This window comes from Dendropsophus ebraccatus, chromosome 5 (genome assembly GCF_027789765.1).
Source record: "Dendropsophus ebraccatus isolate aDenEbr1 chromosome 5, aDenEbr1.pat, whole genome shotgun sequence".
Classification (NCBI taxonomy): Eukaryota; Metazoa; Chordata; class Amphibia; order Anura; family Hylidae; genus Dendropsophus; species Dendropsophus ebraccatus.
Window position 1 is genome coordinate 101,378,651 of NC_091458.1, and position 21,735 is coordinate 101,400,385.

General features: G+C 46.3%; 1 protein-coding gene across 3 annotated transcripts in view; it reads left to right on the forward strand.

Moving 5' to 3' along the window:
• Positions 1-1,520: 1,520 nt before the first annotated feature.
• TUBGCP5 (tubulin gamma complex component 5) overlaps positions 1,521-21,735 on the forward strand; it is a 31,702-nt gene continuing 11,487 nt past the window's right edge. Inside the window, exons 1-12 of one of the 3 annotated variants that reach the window (XM_069970834.1) lie at positions 1,521-1,722; positions 3,929-3,982; positions 4,059-4,167; positions 6,351-6,447; positions 6,728-6,807; positions 14,427-14,559; positions 17,170-17,287; positions 17,473-17,562; positions 19,974-20,067; positions 20,553-20,799; positions 20,893-21,095; positions 21,565-21,680. In XM_069970834.1, coding sequence (XP_069826935.1) covers positions 1,589-1,722; positions 3,929-3,982; positions 4,059-4,167; positions 6,351-6,447; positions 6,728-6,807; positions 14,427-14,559; positions 17,170-17,287; positions 17,473-17,562; positions 19,974-20,067; positions 20,553-20,799; positions 20,893-21,095; positions 21,565-21,680 — 1,475 coding nt within the window. In that variant the 5' untranslated portion in view covers positions 1,521-1,588. The remainder of the gene's footprint in view (positions 1,723-3,928; positions 3,983-4,058; positions 4,168-6,350; positions 6,448-6,727; positions 6,808-14,426; positions 14,560-17,169; positions 17,288-17,472; positions 17,563-19,973; positions 20,068-20,552; positions 20,800-20,892; positions 21,096-21,564; positions 21,681-21,735) is intronic. The other 2 variants (XM_069970835.1, XM_069970836.1) reach the window with 2 other exon arrangements.

Sequence of the window (21,735 nt, forward strand, 5' to 3'; positions counted from 1 at the left end):
ACATTTCAACCCAACCCTTGTTCCTGCAGAACAGTACTGCCACAGCACCCTATGGTTGCAGAACATTGTATAACAGTACTGCCACAGCACCCTATTCCTGCAGAACAATGCATAACAGTACTGCCACAGCCCCCTATTCCTGCAGAACAATACATAACAGTACTGCCACAGCACCCTATGGTTGCAGAACATTGCACAACAGTACTGCCACAGCACCCTATTCTTGCAGAACAATGCATAACAGTACTGCCACAGCACCCTATCCCTGCAGAACAATGCATAACAGTACTGCCACAGCACCCTATCCCTGCAGAACAATGCATAACAGTACTGCCACAGCACCCTATCCCTGCAGAACAATGCATAACAGTACTGCCACAGCACCCTATTCCTGCAGAACAATGCCTAACAGTACAACCCCCTATTCCTGCAGAACAATGCATAACAGTAGCTACAGCCCCCTATTCCTGCAGAACAGTGCATCACAGTACAGCCACAGCCCCCTATTCCTGCAGAACAGTGCATCACAGTACAGCCACAGCCCCCTATTCCTGCAGAACAATGCCTAACAGTACTGCCACAGCCCCCTATTCCTGCAGAACATTGCATTAGAGTACAGCCACAGCCCCCTATTCCTGCAGAACAATGCCTAACAGTACTGCCACAGCCCCCTATTCCTGCAGAACAATGCATAACAGTACAGCCACAGCCCCCTATTCCTGCAAAACAATGCCTAACAGTACTGCCACAGCACCCTGTCCCTGCAGGACATTGCATAACAGTACAGCCCCCTATTCCTGCAGAACAGTGCATCACAGTACAGCCACAGCCCCCTACCCCTGCAGAACATTGCATCAGAGTACAGCCACAGCCCCCTACAGAACAATGCATAACAGTACAGCCACAGCCCCCTACCCCTGCAGAACATTGCATCAGAGTACACCCACAGCCCCCTACCCCTGCAGAACATTGCATCAGAGTACAGCAACAGCCCCCTACCCCTGCAGAACATTGCATCAGAGTACAGAAACAGCCCCCTACCTCTGCAGAACATTGCATCAGAGTACAGCCACAGCCCCCTACCCCTGCAGAACATTGCATCAGAGTACACCCACAGCCCCCTACCCCTGCGGAATAGTAGTGCCAGGGTGCGGTTACCTCCTGTGGATCATATTCCACTGTATAGAAACCTTGCTAAAAGAAAGAAGTCATAACAGCCCAGAGACACAACATAGTGCAACAAGTCCACCCTGACCGGCTACTCAGTGCTGCTTGGAAAGCCCGGGAACACAGCGAGTGTGAAAGCTTTTGCAGGGCAGTATATACAGGCTACTAGTCTATATAGAACCACTTCTAGATAGTTATACACGTTCTCACCAGCAGTTGGCGACAGAGTACTCTCTGGAGCTCAGTAGTCGAGCGTATTTTCGCGCAGTCAAATATGCTTCCGGTTGCTCCGCCCCTCACGCAAACGTGCAGTGTGCTGCTGACCATAGGCTGCTGTCTGATAGGACGATGGTGATTGGTGGAGCGCGGACCAATCCGCGGTGAGGTGACGGTTGCTGGGCTGCCGGTTACTATATGGGACATGGCGCACTGGACCCGCTTTGAAAGAGATCAGGAGAAGGATGTGAGGAGGCTGATCTCCCGCCTGAGCGGCCTGCACGATGACGGCGACAGTAACTACCAGCTGGCGCTGCAGTACGCCTGCTCCAACTTCAGGTCTGTGCTCCCTGGCCTCCTGCACTGGGGGCAGCTGGAGAACTGCAAGTCCCAGCAGTCGTTACCAGGACTTGTGTTCCCTATGTTAGATGGTGGATTATTGGGAGCAGCTGCTCGGTGATAGAACGTGTGTCTGGTAATAGCTACACATCTGTGTGCTGTCACTGAGTAGGACATTATGTATGTGGGTGATGGACATTGGGGTGTTTGTGCTCATTTTTCCTTTAACCCTTTAAGGCCAATTTCAATTTTTGCCTTTTTTTGTTTTTTCCTCCTTGTGCTTAAAAGGCCATAGCACTTGCATTTTTTTTTCCACCTAGAAACCCACATGAGCCCTTATTTCTTTCGCCACTAATTGTACTTTGCAATGACAGGCAAATTTTTTTCATAAGGTACACTGCGAAACCAGAAACAAATTCAATGTGTGGTGAAATAAAAAAAACCCGCATTTCTTTTATTTGTTTTTTTTTCGTTTTTACGCCGTTAGCCGTGGGGTAAAACTGACTTATTTATGTTCCTCAAGTCGTTACGATTAAAACGATATGTAACATGTATAACTTTCCTTTTATCTGATGGCCTGTAAAAAATTCAAACCATTGTTAACAAATATATGTTCTTTAAAACCGCTCCATTCCCAGGCTTATAGCGCTTTTATCCTTTGGTCTATGGGGCGTGTCAGGTGTCATTTTTTGTGCCATGATGCGTTCTTTCTATCGGTACCATGATTGCGCATATACGACTTCTTGATCACTTTTTATTACAATTTTTCTAGATTTGATGCCACCAAAAATGTGCACTGACGCCATTTACCGTGCGAGATCGGGAATGTGATTAATTAATGGGTTGGGCGAGTACGCACGCGGCGATAGCAAACATGTTTATTTATTTATTTTTATTTGTAGCCTGGGAAAAGGGATGTGATTCAAACTTTTATTAGGGGAGGGGGCTTTTTATTAATAACAAAACTTTTATTTGTACTTTTACACTTATACTAGAAGCCCCCCTGGGGGACTTCTAGTATAAGTGCACTGATCTTTCATACAGATCTATGCTGCATAGATATGCAGCATAGATCAATGAGATAGGCACATCGATTGCTTCCGGCTGCTGTAGCTGGAAGCTATCCAGTGCCGAGCCGATATCAGCACCATTACGGCGCTGACCCCGGATGGGGTAAGATGTGTGGATCGCTCCCCCGAGGAGCGATCTACCCCACTAGAAACCAGGGAACGGCTGCTTTAAGTAATCGGATGCAGCTATCAACTTTGACAGCTGTATCCGATTACTTTATTAGCGGGCACGGTGATCGGACCGTGCCCGCTAATGGCCCCGTTCCCGGGCTAGAAGCTGCACCCGGGCACCGTGGCGGTGCAGAGCGCGGCCCCGCTCTGAACATGTGGAGGCGGGCCTGGACCTACGGGCACATCCAGGGTCGCCTAGGGGTTAAGTGTCACTGTCGTTCTTTTTTTTTTTTTTTTTTTTCCCCCCCCCCCCCCCCCCAGAAATCAATAGTCCAGGCGATTTTAAGAAACTTTGTAATTCGATTTATTAGCCGAAAAATGCAGTTTTATCATGAAAAAGCAGGTTAAAGCTCTCCCTCCTGTCTTCATGGTTGTCTATAGAAAGGGGAGGGGTGGAGGGAGATGAGGCACCAAAACAGGACAACAAAGAGTTAATTTACAGCTACCTCACCGGGCTATCGCCTCTGAATACCGGCTTTCACACAGATCCCACTGATTAATCCTTTGTTCTCTTCTCTGCCGGTGACTAATCTCCCTCCTCCCCCCTCCCCTTTCCATAGAACAGACAGGACCCGACTGATGTAAAAGAGTTGAGATTTCCTGATAATGAGCAGTGAATGAGAGAGAGGGGGGGACCTGGGGAAAGTCTTTTTGAATGCAGATAATGGCATATTTGCCTAATAAACCCAATTACAAAGTTCCTTAAAATTGCCTGGACTATTGCTTTCTGCAAAAACTACCAAAAACACGACAGTGACACTTTAACAATAGACAATAGCAGGACCAGGAAGGTGAGCAGCTGCTAGAGAAGTCTGACTCCTCTGTCTGCTGATAACCAGTGTCCCTGTGGCTGTTATACTGCCCCTATTGTTTGGGTTGATCCCAGGTCATACAGACAGGCCGTCTCCATGAATAATCTCCCCTCATTGTACAGGTTATTTATATATGTATCTCCTTGTCTGTAGGTTCCATCGGTATCTTGATGTGAGCAGTCACAACGTACACAGGACCATAGATGGGTAACTTGTATTATATTTACTATAGAACACATACATGCTGCTATTACAGGGGCATAACTCTGAGCTTTATTTACAGGATCTATGAGAAGTTTGTCATCCATTCAGACCTGGGGAAAGCTGAGAGCTGGAGGCGTCTCACACAGGAGTTTTTGGATCGTCCTCTTTCAAACAATGAGGGGACAAAAGTAAGTACCACTACCTAGGGCTGGGCGGTATACCGTCAAAATACCGATACCGTCTCTGGCGTCGGTTAACCGACCTCAACTCTGCCAGGACGGTATCTGCAGTATTTCCCCCCTCCCTCCTCCTCCTCCTCCTCCTCACCGGCGGCCGCATGCTCTGCTCCCCTCTGTTAATCTTCCTGAGGAGGAAGACTGGAGATGTGACAGGCTGCGCACAGGCGTGCTGTGTGCTCAGCGCTGCTGCTGCTTCCGACAGTGACAGCGCTTGTGACAGTGACTGGGGATAGATAGATAAGATAGGACTTAGTATCTATCTATCTATCTCCTATTTATCTATCACCTATTTATCTATCTATCTATCTATCTATCTATCTATCATTACATCTAAGTATTTTGAATCTCTGAGCAGCACTACTTCTGATAGTGAAGATACAGGGTGCCCGCAGGTAGTCTTGACCAGGACTTCCACAATATTCCAAAGGATCGCCCACAGCACTCCAGTTCGTGTATCAGAATACGTGATTTATTGTAACATAATAGTGCAGCTGTGCTGCACTATTATGTTACAATAAATCACATATTCTGATACACGAACTGGAGTGCTGTGGGCGATCCTTTGGAATATCATTACATCTATCATCTATCTATCACCTGTCTATCTATATGTATGTATGTATATATAAATATATAATATAAATATATTTACACACACACACACAGACAGGGAGAGATTTATCAAACATGGTGTAATGTGAGACTGGCTCAGTCGCCCCTAGCAACCAGTCAGATTCCACCTTTCATTCCTCACAGACTCTTTGGAAAATGAGAGGTGGAATCTGATTGGTTGACGGGGGGCGACTGAGCCAGTCTCACTTTACACCATGAATTTATTCCATATAACAATGTGCAGCAAACTTCACAAGTAATATAAAACGTTTTGGCATCTCCTATGCCATTTTCAAGTGCCACTTGAAAATTGTGTAGGAGACGCCAAAATATTGTGTATTACTTGTGAAGTTTGCTGCACATTGTTATATGGAGTAAATCCACGTTTGTATTACCATCGGAAAATGGTGTTTTCAAAAGGGGTGTGGCTTTTAAAAGGGGCGTGTCATAATTATCGTTCAATTTATCGTTACCGCGGCTACACGTACTATAAACCGCGATATTGATTTAGGCCATTATCGCCCAGCCCTACCACTACCCCCATCGTCTTCTCTCCAATGTGTGAATTCAATAGACAGATGATCACCTTAGCATGTTATCTCTATCACTATCTTATTGCGGCGGTCCAACCACTGGGACCCCCACCCATCCCTATAGGGATCACTGACTCCCTCAGAATGCAGCTCCATTCTCTATGAGAGCCAGGAGATAGCTGAATATTGTATTCTGCTGTCTCTGCTAGCTGGCATAGAGAATGATTGGAGCAGCAAAGTGCGTGTGTGTCCCACTATTCTATTCTGATGGGAGGCTCAGCTAACAGCACTTTATATCAATGAGGGTCCCAGCAGGCGGATCTTCACTGGTCAGCTTGTTATCCCCTATCCTATGGATAAGGGCTAACAAGCTGAGATGGAAATACCCCTTAAAAAAATTAGTATGTCTTTTAAATGTTCTTTCTTATGTGACGTGTTCTTTAAAAAGAGTATCTTATTTTTTTTTTTTTTTTTTTTGAAGGAATCACCCCAAAGATTTTTTTTTTTTTTTTCAATTCAACTGCAGTTATTGATGCAGTTTCTGAACCGACCTTACTGCCCAATGTGCCCCATTTTCAGGATCATGGTTGGCGCAAGGTATTGCCGTTCAGCCAGTTAGCCACTGAAATGGGTTATGGCTGTGGCCACTGACTGCGCCAACTATGATGGCAGGGAGTAAGACAAGGTAGGTGTGTATGTTTGTTTTTCTCCAACACCTGCTTGAACACAAATGTTGAAAGCATTTTAGCTAAAAAAAACAAAAAAAACCTTATTTCCATGAAAGCAGGAAACTTGTTTAACTATAATATATAATACAAAGTAGTGTGGGACACCAGATTTAGACACATACTGGAAAGTTGTCAAATCATAAATTCTGCATATACAGCACTGTATGAAAATAGTCCTAATAGTCCCATTGCCTGGTTATTGAGAATTTACCTTTTGTAATTCGCATCCAGTATCCCTGAGTTTCTCTTTTTCTTTCAGACAGATGCCCATTATGCCATTCTGTCTCTTCTACTCAGTTTGTCCAACTCTCCTTCCAAAAGTGATTTTATTGAAAAGCCGAGAAAAAAACAAGCAGGTAATTATGTAAATGAAGTTTTTTAAAGGTTACCCCCCAAAATGACTAGATAAGATACATGTAGCTTTGATGTTGTGTCCATAGACATGGCCATGTCATTTGTTTGCTTTTGTGGAATGCGGATTACAGATTTTGATGCATGTAAGACATCACCTTTCACCTTTTAGTGCAGATTACATGTATATGTAAAGATAATTTTTAGTCTTCTGTTTAGAATGTACTAAATAAAATGTAGTGTGAAGAATGTGTTTTCCTGACATGTCATTTGGATTGACTGTAGAAGAAGAGGAACCATTTGACTGGGGAAAATACTTGATGGAAGGTGAAGACCTTGGTCTCAGTGCAGAGGATGACACACCAGTAAGACTTTAGATGCCTTTTGTTTCTACCTCTGAAGGGCCTTTTACACGGGCTGATTTTTTTATGCAGCACAGCAGATAGATGCAACGTTTCAACGGACTCCTCCACCTTTTTCAAGCATAGTAAAATGTTTCAAACTTCACTGATTTATACAGGTGCATAAAAAGTAACACACATTTTGATAGGTGCAAAACAATGCCCATAATGATTATGAAACTGGAGATGTGAGGCCGAGAATGATACAAGGCAAACTGACAGCATGGATATACACACAGCAGTTCCATACTTACCTAGTGCACTGCTGCTTGTAATCCAGCATCGTATTCTCTGGCTCTCCTGTCCAGCTGCTCTCTTTAGGCCCTGCGTCTTCCAGAAGACAGCCGGACAGGAGAGTCTCAAAAGAGGCTGTTGGATTCTAAGCAGCAGCGCAGTAGGTAAGTATGCAACTCCTGTGTGTTTGGCAAACTGACAGCACGGGTATGTGTATTTATTTATATACAGTTTTAATGGCTGCACGAATGATACATGGATTGTTTGTGCAGCCCAGCCAAAAATAGAATGGGGCGGGTGCCCGTCTCACCACTCCGGCCTGGAGGTGGCAGCAAATCCAAAAATGAGATGAGATACAGCACGTCCGAAGAATAAAGTGGTATTTTAATGACCCACTAGTGCGCGATGTTTCGGCTATGTAAGCCTTTCTCAAGCAGTGATACCGCAGTGATATCACTGCTTGAAAAAAGGCTTACATAGCCGAAACGACGCGCACTGGTGTCATTAACCCCTTAGGGACCAAGCCTGTTTGGGCCTTAATGACCAGGCTCATTTTTCAAAATCTGACCTGTCTCACTATGCGCTTATAGCTTAGTGATGCTTTAACGTATGCTAGTGATTCTGAGATTGTTTTTTTGTAACATATGGTACTTTATGTTAGTGGTAAAATTTGGTCACTGTCTTGTGTGTTTTTTGTGAGAAACATCAAAAATATAATGAAAAATTTGAAAATTATGCACTTTACGAACTTTGAAATTCTTTGCTTCTAAAAAAAAAAAAAAAAAAAGGCACATGACAAAAATTAGTTAGTAAGTCACATTATCAATATGTCCTCTTTATTCTGGCTTCATTTCGTAAACATATTTCACTTTTTTAGGGTGTTACGGGGCTTAGAAATGTATCAGCAAATTATCAAATTTTCATGAAATTTCCCAAACTGATTTTTTTAGGGACCAGTTCTTTTTTTAAGTTGATTTAGGAGGCTTGTATACTGCAAACCCCCATAAGTGACCCCATTTTGAAAACTAGACACCTTAAAGAATTAATCTGGGGGTATAATGAGCATTTTAACCCTACAGGGGCTGGAGGAAAGTATTCACAATTAGGCCGGAAAAAAATGGAAAATAGAAATTTTCCAATAATATATTTGTTAAGATTAAAGTATCTCATTTTCATAATAAACATGAGAGAAAATGCACCCCAAATTTTGTAACGCAGGTTCTCCTGAGTACAACGGTATCCCATATGTGGGCATAAACCACTGTATGGGCACACAGCGGGGCTCAGAAGGGAAGGAGCGCCTATTAGCATTTCCAGTTCAGATTTTGCTGAAGAAGTTTCTGAGCGCCAGGTGCGTTTGCAGAGCCCATGTAGTGTCAGCAGAATAGAACCCCCCAAAAGTCACCCCATTTTGGAAAGTACACCCCTCAAAGAATACATCTTGGGGTGTGGTGACCATTTTGACCCCACAGGTATTAGAGGAAAGTATTCAAAAGAAGACAGTAAAAATGAAAAAATAGAATTTTTCCAATAATATGTTTGTTTAGTTTGAAATTTCTCAATTTTACTAGGAACAGGGGAGAAAAAGCACCCCAAAATTTGTAACGGAGGTTCTCCTGAGTACAATGGTACCCCATATGTGGGCATAAACCACTGTATGGGCACACAGCAGGGCTCAGAAGAGAAGGAGTGTCATTTTAGTTACAGGCAATATGTGGGTGTTTACTGGTTATCTGGGGTGGTAATGGACAATCTTGGGGTGTTTACTGGCTATCTGAGGTGGCAACAGGCAATTTGGTGGTGTTACGGTCAATCTGGGGTGGTCATGGGCAATCTGGAGGTGTTTACTGGCTGTATGGGGTGGTTATGGGGTGTTTACTGGCTGTATGGGGTGGTTATGGGCAATCTTGGTGTGGTTACTGGCTATTTGGGGTGGTGATAGTCAATCTGGGGGTGTTCACTGGCATCTGGGGAGATTACGGGCAATCTGGGGTGGTGACGGGCAATCTGGGGTGGTGACGGGCTGTCTGGGATGGTGACGGGCTGTCTGGGATGGTGACGGGCTGTCTGGGATGGTGACGGGCTGTCTGGGATGGTGACGGGCTGTCTGGGGGGTGGATATGGGCAATCTGGGGAGATTACGGGCAATCTGGGGTGGTTACGGGTAATCTGGGGTGGTTACAGGTAATCCAGGGCACTTGACTTTGGTGACAGGCGTAAAAAAGTGCCGGCACCATTTGGAACAAGCGATCAGTGGTATATAGTATATACGGCTGATCACTTGTACTGGGACCACACCGGGTGGTCACCGATCATTGCCCCATGCTCTCCGCCACCTCCGGTGGTGGAGAGAATGAAGCTTTGATCATTTTTAGAAATCCATCACTGTGAATCAATCACTGTGAGTCTGTTCACAGAGATGGCGGCGGCCATCTTGGATCACGGTGAGAAGAGACTGTGGATTCACGGTGAGAAGAGATGAAAGCGTTCAGCTGCGCTGGCAATGTCTGTTACCGGTGGCCACCGTTATACTGATAATAACGGCGATCGCCGGTGAGGGGACTTGCCGGGACTGACCCCACACTCTGCCCTAACCCCTCAGCTACCTCCGGTAGCTGAGAGGAGGGGACTGCGGGCATTACCGGCGCCGCTGCACTATTCTGCACCATCGCCATAAAGAGCTGATGGCAGCAGAATAGAGCCCATTAGTGATCTCTGTAAAAATCCGTATCGGCGGTCACTAATAACATAATACATGTATTCTCTGGGTCACTACGGTTACGGCGATACCACATTTGTATATGTTTTTTTAACTTATTTGGCACAATAGAAACTATCTTCCTAGCAAAAACCCACAAAAGCTGTCGCCGCATTGCAAGATCCATAGCGTTCTTATCTTTTGTGCGACAGAGCTGGTTTTGGGCTTATTTTTTGCGGGAAGATCTGTAGTTTCTATTGATACCAAGTTTTATATGTATAGGACTTTTTGATCTCATTTATGACGTATTTTCTAAAGTGGATTGATTAAATACTGCTATTCTGGTACTGTTTTTATTTTTTTTTTTACAGCGTGTGTTGTGCGATATAATTATTGATATAGTTTTATAGATTGGGTCGTTACGGACGTGGCGATACCAAATATGTATAGGATTTAGGGCTGGGCGGTATACCGCAAAAATACCGATACCGTCACTGGCGTCGGTTAACCGACCTCAACTTAGCCAGGACGGTATCTGCGGTAATTTTGTGTTTCCCAGAGAGCTTCTGCACGCAGTCGCGGCGGCGTGAGCGCTGCACGTTATGTGCAGGGACGCCGGAATCAGAGCGGGAGGTGGAGGAGCAGCAGGGCCCAGGTGAGAATGCCCGCCCCCGGCACCCGTCCAGTGTGAGCGCCCGCCCTCCCCCTGTCCCATCCGGCGTCCCTGCACACACAGGACATTAACGTGCAGCGCTCGCCGGGAGGGGGAGTTGGGGGAGCGGCACCAGTCCTGTCCGAGCGCCCTTCTCCTCCGGCCGGCGAGCGCTGCACGTTAATGTCCTGTGTGTGCAGGGACGCCGGTGTGCGCGCGGGAAGTGGAGGAGCAGCAGGGTCCAGGGGAGAATGTTCCTGAGTGATCCTGTCCTCTCCGGCGTCCCTGCACACACAGGACATTAACATGTGCAGCGCTCGCCGGCCGGAGGAGAAGGGCGCTCGGACAGGACTGGTGCCGGTCCCCCCCCTCCTCCCGGCAAGCGCTGCACATTAATGTCATGTGTGTGCAGGGACGCCGGTCAGATCTCAAGGTGGAGGAGCATATGCATGCAGCTCCCTGTATACCAAGACCCCTGCCCGCCCCCCTGTGTACCCAGCCACCCCTGCCCGCCCCCCTGTGTGCCCAGCCACCCCTGCCCGCCCCCCTGTGTACCCAGCCACCCCTGCCTGCTCCCCTGTGTACCCAGCCACCCCCCCTGTGTACCCAGCCACCCCTGCCCGCCCCCCTGTGTACCCAGCCACCCCTGGCCGCCCCCCTGTGTACCCAGCCACCCCTGGCCGCCCCCCTGTGTACCCAGCCACCCCTGCCCGCCCCCCTGTGTACCCAGCCACCCCTGGCCGCCCCCCTGTGTACCCAGCCACCCCTGGCCGCCCCCCTGTGTACCCAGCCACCCCTGGCCGCCCCCCTGTGTACCCAGCCACCCCTGGCCGCCCCCCTGTGTACCCAGCCACCCCTGGCCGCCCCCCTGTGTACCCAGCCACCCCTTGCCGCCCCCCTGTGTACCCAGCCACCCCTTGCCGCCCCCCTGTGTACCCAGCCACCCCTGCCCGCCCCCCTGTGTACCCAGCCACCCCTGCCCGCCCCCCTGTGTACCCAGCCACCCCTGCCCGCCCCCCTGTGTACCCAGCCACCCCTGCCCGCCCCCCTGTGTACCCAGCCACCCCTGCCCGCCCCCCTGTGTACCCAGCCACCCCTGCCCGCCCCCCTGTGTGCCCAGCCACCCCTGCCCGCCCCCCTGTGTGCCCAGCCACCCCTGCCCGCCCCCCTGTGTACCCAGCCACCCCTGCCCGCCCCCCTGTGTACCCAGCCACCCCTGCCCGCTCCCCTGTGTACCCAGCCACCCCTGCCCGCCCCCCTGTGTACCCATCCACCCCTGCCCGCCCCCCTGTGTGCCCATCCACCCCTGCCCGCCCCCCTGTGTGCCCAGCCACCCCTGCCCGCCCCCCTGTGTACCCAGCCACCCCTGCCCGCCCCCCTGTGTACCCAGCCACCCCTGCCCGCCCCCCTGTGTACCCAGCCACCCCTGCCCGCCCCCCTGTGTACCCATACACCCCTGCCCGCTCCCCTGTGTACCCATCCACCCCTGCCTGCCCCCCTGTGTACCCAGCCACCCCTGCCCGCCCCCCTGTGTACCCAGCCACCCCTGCCCGCTCCCCTGTGTACCCAGCCACCCCTGCCCGCCCCCCTGTGTACCCATACACCCCTGCCCGCTCCCCTGTGTACCCATCCACCCCTGCCTGCCCCCCTCTGTACCCAAACACCCCTGCCCGCCCCCCTGTGTACCCAAACACCCCTGCCCGCCCCCCCGTACACACCTGCCCACCTCCCCGTAGAGGAGATAGATAGATAGGAGATAGATAGATAGGAGATAGATAGATAGGAGATAGATAGATAGATAGATAGGAGATAGAGAGATAGGAGATAGAGAGATAGGAGATAGAGAGATAGATAGGAGATAGAGAGATTAGGAGATAGATAGGAGATAGGAGACAGGTAGATAGGAGACAGGTAGATAGGAGACAGGTAGATAGGAGACAGGTAGATAGGAGACAGGTAGATAGGAGACAGGTAGATAGGAGACAGGTAGATAGGAGACAGGTAGATAGGAGATAGAGAGATAGATAGATAGGAGATAGATAGATAGGAGATAGATAGATAGGAGATAGATAGATAGGAGATAGATAGATAGATAGATAGGAGATAGATAGATAGATAGATAGATAGGAGATAGATAGATAGATAGATAGATAGGAGATAGATAGATAGATAGATAGGAGATAGATAGATAGATAGATAGATAGATAGATAGGAGATAGATAGATAGATAGATAGATAGATAGATAGATAGGAGATAGATAGATAGATATAGATAAAGCAGCAAGAGTCCGCAGCACACCAGCATGTAGTGAAGAGTGGTTCATTCCATCAAATAAGGTGCAGGATACGCCGTTTCAATTCACTTCAGAATCATTTTCAAGCATGCTTATCTCTTCACTATATGCTGGTGTGCTGCGGACTCTTGCTGCTTTGTATTTTGGAATCCCCTGCCAAAGGCCTTTCTGTGTTCAGCACCCTCTACTTCAGCCTTGGATGTGCGTCTGTCACGAACGATAGATCGATATCTTTACAGCGTGTCAGTGCAGTGCCATCTACAGCCCCCTATAATGTACGTCCCTGTACTGTCACCTGTATATACTATATACCCATCATATATACTCTGGGTACCTATAGTACATAGCTATATACCTGTATATACACGTCCTGTAGTGTGCACATAGCTGTATACCTGTATATACACGTCCTGTAGTGTGCACATAGCTGTATACCTGTATATACACGTCCTGTAGTGTGCACATAGCTGTATACCTGTATATACACGTCCTGTAGTGTGCACATAGCTGTATACCTGTATATACATGTCCTGTAGTGTGTACCTAGCCTTGGGTTGCTGCTCATTGAGTTACTGTACTTTTTTTAACTTTATTGAAACAAACTATCCCCAGTTTGGCACGGTCGAGTGGGTGTGGCTTGTAAAAGGGGTGTGGCTTACAAAGGGGGCGTGTCATAGTTATCATCCAATTATCGTTACCGCAGCTACATATGCGATAAACCGCGATATTGATTTAGGCCAATATCGCCCAGCCCTAATAGGATTTGTGTTTTTGATCACTTTTATGTAATGTTTTATAGTGTATGGGGAATGTAATGCATCTTTATTATTGGGGGGGGGGGGGCTGTGTTGTGTTTGGTGCACATTTTTTTTCACCTTTTTTTTTACTTTTACACTAGTGTACATTACTGTACACTAGTGTAAAATACTTAGATCACTGATACAATACATTGCAGTACCTGATGTACTGCAATGTATTGTATCATGCCTCATGCTGACAGGCAATAGCCACAGCCACCCCTGTCAGCATCAGGCATCTCCATGGTGACCCCGGGGACCTTCATTAGGACCCTGGGATCACCATGGAGACATCGGAGGACCGGACGGCGCCGCGGGACATCGTGATCACGTAAGTTACCCATGGACCAGTCCGGGATCCATCGGCCCCCCGTTAGATGCCGCTGTCATGGTTTGACAGCGGCATTTAACGGGTTAAACTGCCCGGAGCGGAGAATCCTCCGCTCCGGGCAGTTACAGGAGGGTGTCAGCGGTCACACTGACCGCTGATCACCCGTCCTGCAGCCGCCGCCGGGCGGTAATTTATTCCGATGCGCCCGCCGTTAAAAGGCGTACGCATCAGAATAAAGCCCATTAGTGGCCGCCGTGAAAAGGCAGCATGGCGGTCACTAAGGGGTTAAAATACCACTTTATTCTTTGGACGTGCTGTCTCTCATCTAATTTTTGAATATCTTGTCTTCCTCACTGGGGGCAGTGCACTTTCAATAATGACCCTGCCAAAACCTGGCTGCTCTACTGCAGGGTGAAGACTGCATACTAATAAGAGACGCCCCCTTCCAGATGAATAGTAAAGTGCATAAAATGCTTTTAAGATTTCAATTGGCATACTCACATTTGTACTATTACACGTGTAAATACCGCGGTTAAGTGAAATTTGTTGACCAACCGCTAATTTTCTATGATTTCAGGAATGGTCTGATATTAGTGAGGAGGAAGATGATCAAGAGACCCTTAGCAGAGAAGACTCAGGAATTCAGGTTGATAGGACCCCACAAGATGATGCTGATAAGAAGAATACAGCTCCAGTGGTATCATGGAAAGGTGAGCCTGTGAACTTTCGTTGAGTCTGTATACCTCGCAGAGATGAAGGGACACAGTATTCAGCTTAGTGCTGCTGTCCCTTCATTCTAGCAATCGGTCGAGGTCTCAGCAGCCAAACCCCCACTGATGCAAAATTCTGATATGTTTCTTTGACATGTCCAAAAATTTTTTAAAATATTAAAGGGGTAGTTTACCAACAAAAATTTTTATTCAAATCAAGTGGTGCCAGAGACTTGTAATTTACTTTAATCTTATGTCTTTCAGTGTTTATCACCTGCTGTATTCTTTCTAGCCTGACACAGTGCCAGAAACTGTCCAGAGTAGTAGTAAATCCTCATAGAAAACCTCTCCTGCTCTGCAGACTGGAAAGAATACCACTTCCTGCAGGACATACAGCTGATAAGTATTGGAAGACTTAAAGGGGTATTCCCCCCAAAATTATTTTTGCATTAATACGTTGCCCACCCGTAGCTTTCCATCTTTCCAATATAAAGTTAGTATGGATTCTGCACAGTTTTGCTGTTATCCAGCTGCATTCACCTCCATGGATTGCAGAGAATCATCAGATCTCAGTCCAACCCGACACGCTCCCTGCTCCTGGCCCCCACCCTCCGTTTCGGCATCACGTGTCCTCAGTCCCAGCACAGTGAAGTGACTGAGAACACTGATGGGGTGGCTGCTGTTACAGAGGGAGACAGTGATCAGCGCAGCTGTGACACCCCTCTCTAACAGCAGCCACCCGGTCACCCCCAGCCCAGAGCTCACCCCCTGTGTCCAGAGCCTCCCGGGCGCACCGTCCAGCACTCACCCGCAGCACACAGCCCCCCGCCCCACAACTGACCCCCCCCCCCCCCCCCCCATCACCCGTGGCATCCCTCGCTCACCCGCAGCATAGTCTCCCCACTCACCCGCGGCCCCCCCCCCCCCGCGGCAAGCTCCGCCCCCCGCGATCGCCCACGGCAAGCTCCGTCCCCCGCAATCGCCCGCGACTAGTTCCGCCCCCCGCAATCGCCCGCGACTAGCTCCGCCCCCCGCAATCGCCCGCAACTAGCTCCCCCCTCCCACCCCCCTGGCGACAAGCTCCGCCCCTCGCAATTGCCCGCATCACCGCCAACTCAGCTCTGCTACACCGGCGTCCCCAACTCAGCTCTGCTACACCGGCGTCCCCAACTCAGCTCTGCTACACCGGCGTCCCCAACTCAGCTCTGCTACACCGGCGTCCCCAACTCAGCTCTGCTACACCGGCGTCCCCAACTCAGCTCTGCTACACCGGCGTCCCCAACTCAGCTCTGCTACACCGGCGTCCCCAACTCAGCTCTGCTACACCGGCGTCCCCAACTCAGCTCTGCTACACCGGCGTCCCCAACTCAGCTCTGCTACACCGGCGTCCCCAACTCAGCTCTGCTACACCGGCGTCCCCAACTCAGCTCTGCTACACCGGCGTCCCCAACTCAGCTCTGCTACACCGGCGTCCCCAACTCAGCTCTGCTGCACCGGCGTCCCCGCCAACTCAGCTCTGCTACAGGGGCGTCCCCGCCAACTCAGCTCTGCTACAGGGGCGTCCCCGCCAACTCAGCTCTGCTACACCGGCGTCCCCGCCAACTCAGCTCTGCTACACCCGCGTCCCCGCCAACTCAGCTCTGCTACACCGTCACTTCCAACTCAGCTTTGCTACACCGACACAGCCATCTCAGCTCTGCTACACCGTCATCATCTCCTTCATTGTCTCAGCTCTGCTACTTCACCATCATCAGGCAGAAGCATTGCATGATGGGAAATGTAGTTTCCTATCTTGGATATAGACCATGTTTTAGAAAAAGTTGTAACTCAGGAACGGCAGCAGCTAGAAATATGGGAGACGTCTCAAAATACTCAGGGGGACTTGGTGAGTAAGGCCAGCTAGGTTTGGGAGCATTTAATTTTTTTAGCTCTTGGGGGGAATACCCCTTTAAGATGTTTTAATAGAACTAAATTACAAATCTCTGGCATCACTTGATTTAAAAGATTTTTTTTTTTTTTTTACTGAATTACCCCTTTAAGTACACCTAAAGCCATGTTTTGTGGCATGCAAAGAGGCAGAAAACCAGCGTTCTAATAGTAATATATATATATATATCTAGAGGATTTCTACAAGCAATTGCTCAATCAGTTATACAGTAAACTGTAATGCTAATGTATTCCAGTGTACTGTAATTTTAGCAATCTCCTGGAATAGCCTGCCTATTTCAGGGTTAATAATATTACAGTCAAAGCAGTCAGGGAGGTCTACAGAAGTCCGCTGGCTGCCATGTTGATTGTCCGGCCCCTGCAGTTGTGTTGGGGTTATTGGAGACATGACAGTACCAACATGTAGCCACTGAGATACTGCTTTCCGCTGATAGTATTGATTGCTGGATCTATGGAGTTAAACAGATGGGAGCAGAGTCATCTCTGATCACAGGAGATGATACTGACAGTGATGTGCACCACTGCCAAAAATCTGTAAAATGGAGGATTCTGAAACTTGAATGTTGAGACGTAAATAAGCTTTTGACAGTGTTGCAGCCATAGTTGTGCCCAGCTAGCCTTTCTACTAACTATATAACTCCCTATTGCAATGTTTTCCTTTAGTTGGTGAGGCGGATGCACGCACTTGGCTGGAGCAGCATGTTGTTCCTCAGTACTGGACACCTCGAGCTAGCAGATTTTCACACAGTTCACATTTACATTCTAATCTAGCTGTTATCTGGTAAGAAATATTTCCTCTTACCCTCCCCCTAGCATGTCCTATCTATTCATGTAGTCCATGAAGTAGTTGTTTAATAACATGTATTTTGGTGTGGATTATGATACAAGAGTGCATTTGTCTTTGTCTTTTATGTCTCTTATGAATAACGTAGACAGTTCAGACTCTTTTGGATTTATATTATCCAGGGACCAGCATTTGTACACAACAGATCCTCTCTATACACCTGATGAGAAAACCTTTGTAACTGAAACACAAGTGATTCGTGAGACTCTATGGTAAGAATACACTTCAAAGTAGAAAGCATGACTAATTTAAAAGTTTAAGGGTGCGTTCACAAGTACAGGATCCACAGCACATTTGATGGCCCAGGTTAGATTCAAAGCAAATCTGCAACTTCAAATCTGCGCCATCAAATCTGCTGCAGATCCTGTATGTGTGAACGCACCCCAAAGGGGTAGTTCAGATAGATCTCCAGAATCCGTCCATTTCTCACCACTGGCACCGCTCAGACTCTGACTGTCGCCCTGATCCATTCCCGTCTTGACTACTGTAACTCCCTACTAATTGGTCTTCCTCTCTCTAAGCTTCCCCCTCTCCAGTCTATCCTTAACGCAGCAGCCAGACTCACCTTCTTCTCCAGCCGCTATACCGACGTCTCCCCTCTGTGCCAGTCACTGCACTGGTTACCCATTATATCCAGAATCCACTTCAAGCTCCTCACCCATAAAGCTCTCCACAACTCTGCCCCTCCATACATCTCCTCCCTCATCTCCACCTATCATCCTTCCCATGCTCTGTGCTCTGCTAATAATCTAACCTTAACATCTTCCATAATCAGAACCTCTCATTCCCGCCTCCAAGACTTCTCTCGTGCTGCACCAGTTCTCTGGAACGCCCTACCTAAAGACATCAGACTCATACCCAATATTCACAGTTTCAAGCGTCCCTGAAGACTCATCTCTTCAGGCTCGCTTATAACGTTCCCTAAACTTGTTTCCCCTTCTGTTGTTTCCCTTGCTCTATCTCTGACGGTTCCTGCACTCTATATGTTTACTTGTAATCAGACATTGGCGTTGTTGCTGGCTCATCCTGTATTTCTAACTATGTACAATAGCTGGACCATGGACAAATCAAGCACTTATGCCTGGTGTCAACCCAAGTTGTAGTCTGTAAGCTCCAACGAGCAGGTCTCGTTTATACTTTGTATTTTTGTCATTTTTATTTATACTAATTATTTAACTGTGTATTATGTACCTATGTACTGTATGCATAGGGGGGGAAAAAAACGCTGCGGAATCTGTTGGCGCTATACAAATACATTTATTTTATATATGTGTGTGTGTATATGTACTGGAAGACTGGAGATTTTTTTTTAGAAGTAAATTACAACTCTGGCACCAGTTTATTTAAAAGATTTTTTTTTTATTCTGCACTACCTCTTTAATGGGTCATTTATATTCATTAAAACATTTTTTCCAGCCTGGTATCGTGATAAAAATAAAAATAAACTTTACTAACCTGTTTTAATGTTGCTCTGTCCAGCATCACTGCTCCGGTCCTTCTGTTTCTTCCCTGTAGCAGTGATGTGAAGCTCTGGCCTCCGTGGTCTCTTGCCAGTTACCCTGAGGCCAGTTGGTACATCATTGACCTAGTACTTAAAGCATGTCATGCATGGAGGACTGAAGTAGTGGCTTTAAAAACAGGTGAGTATATAATTATTTATTTGATCACAATTCCAGGCTGGAAAAAAATAAATAAAAAATTAAATATTTCCGATAATCCCTTAATGACATATGACATACATGTATGTCACGTCTCCCTGATCCAAAATATAAACATTTAATGTTACTTATATCAGAAGCAATGAATAAAAACTGATATAAAAATCCCATGATAATAGGATAATTTTAAGTAGCACAAATAATACAAAAGCTATGTAAATATGCGTATTGTAATTGGGCTTACCTACAGATTCAAGTTACCATGTTGGTTATCTTGATGCACAATGCAAAAATAACAACACCCCACCCCAAAAGAAAGTTGCACAGCTGCAATTTTTTGTTTGTTTTTTCATTTTTATGGAAAAATTAAAGGTCATTACAATGTACAATTTGTACTTTAAAAAAAAACAAGCCATCATACAGCTCTGGAGAAAAAAGAATTACGTCTCTTAAAAGGCAAGAAGAAAAAATCTAAATGCAGTTGCTTCTGCCACTAGAAGACTGGTTAACTATAGATATGACAGTGCGGGATGCATTGTGTGCACAAGTCCTACTCTGGTTCAATAGAGCTCATAAATGTAACTCACCAAGCATTGATGTATCCATAGTTACCAAATGTTCTGATGGTAGGGCCAAATGTACGCTGATCAGGTAAAGATAGCTAATGACAGGTACTTTCTAATAGGTTAATAGGACCCATATATTTTAGTCACTGGGCACTGTACCTTTACCCATTGAGCAGTTTTTCCAGGCCCAGTATCGGACCAGGCGGCAGAGTATGCCTAAAGGAACACACTAAATAAACTTCAATTCCTTGACGCTTTTCCTCTAATTCATTTGATTTCCCCCAGACATTGCCTTTATTTTCCTTCATTTAAAATGGGTAATGCTATTGGGAAAGGTGCTGTCTCTTTTGTTGCCTATAGCTACCGAATAAAAAGTTTATTGTATATTATGTCTTTTAGGTTACTTTCAGGTGTGAAGAAGCTTTTCATTTTCCATTTAAATGATGGAAAGGTTACTGTCAGGAATGACATCGTTGTGACACATATGACACATGTAGGTTCATAAGCTTATCTCTTTATCGTGTGTAGAATTTTTTTTGCTTGATCAGGACAATAAGGGATATAAAGATTCCCTTCGTCATCTCTTTATAGTGGCTCAAGCTTTCACCATAGATCGCCAAGTTTAATGATTATTAGCTCTCCAGAACATAATCTCATGGGAGTTAAGAGACAACCAATTCCTTAGGTAGAACCTTGATCTAATGTTCTCATGTGTCTCCCATTCCTCCTACACAGAGGTTTTTCTTACCTCTCTTATTCCCTCGATTATCTCTTTTCACCCTTCCTTCATCTTATTAACTTGCATTTGGCCTTTGTGATTGTTACTTCAAGGATGTATGGGATTATTAAGATTATATAAGATCTAGATAAATAAGTAACTATAAGTAACCATGTCATTCAGGTTAATAAAAAGGGATTGCAGTGATATTTGGCACTCAATTGTTTGTTAAAACAAAATGTATGTATTATTCTCCTTAGAACTGCCTTAGGTCTGTGCTTGAACAAATAGCAGCATATGGTCAAGTGGTGTTCAGACTTCAGAAATTCATGGATGATGTCACTGGTCATTGTGCTGAGAATTCATTGCCTGGGACCCTTCCAACCACTAAGAAGGGTGCTGAAGCGCCATTCCGAACATATCAGGCCTTTATGTGGGCGTTGTATAAATACTTCATGAGCTTCAAAGAAGAACTTTCAGAGATTGAGAAATGCATTATAAATAAAGGTATACCAGCATGCACCAGTGAAATTGTCGTAAAGTTAATGTATTTTTTTTTAATCTTTTTTTAATTTTTCTGTGTTTACATTGTGTATTAAGATCAAACAATAACTTTGGCAATGGTAGTTGACAAGTTAGCTCCGCGGCTTGCACAACTCAAAGTTCTACATAAAGTCTTCAGCACTGGCATTGCAGAGGTGCCTCCAGACACGAGGAACGTTGTGAGAGCGTCTCATCTACTTAATACTCTGTATAAAGCCATTCTTGAATATGACAACGTAGGAGAAGCATCAGAGCAAACGGTATGTAATTGCTAAATGCGTTTTGAGAAAAGCCTTTTTAGAATAGGGCTGCTTCAGCCCCATGGTTTCAGCTTTTGATACTGTTACATATTTCATGACATTCCAGGTATGTTTTATATTCTGATTTTTTTCATATGGAATTTGTCCCTGTTAAACAGAAAAAAATAAAATATATATTATATTATACATTTTATATATTTATATATGAATTGCATGCCTCAGAGTAGCCCCTTGGGCCTTAAGGACGCTATATGGCAGAATGTATTTTTATGTAGTTCTTTGCTATGAGTATGTTGTATGGAAGTTGCCATTCAGTTTTTAGAATTGTAGGTGTGGGACAAAAGTAAACTACTTTAATATGGATAAATGGCAATACTTTTTGTATAGGAATAGACCCTTTTTTTTTTTTTTTTTTTGGACACTAGCCTTTTTGCAGTGCTTGATCTATATAAAACTACTGTCTTTGCAGGTATCGCTTCTATTTTTCCTTTGGGTAGAAACAGTGAGACCTTACTTAGAGATAGTAGATGAATGGATTGTCCATGGGAACCTCTTTGATCCTGCAAAAGAGTTCATTATTCAAAGGTAGGTAACGCTTGCCTTGAGTATTGTATTTTAGATTTCATCTGAATCTTTTGTT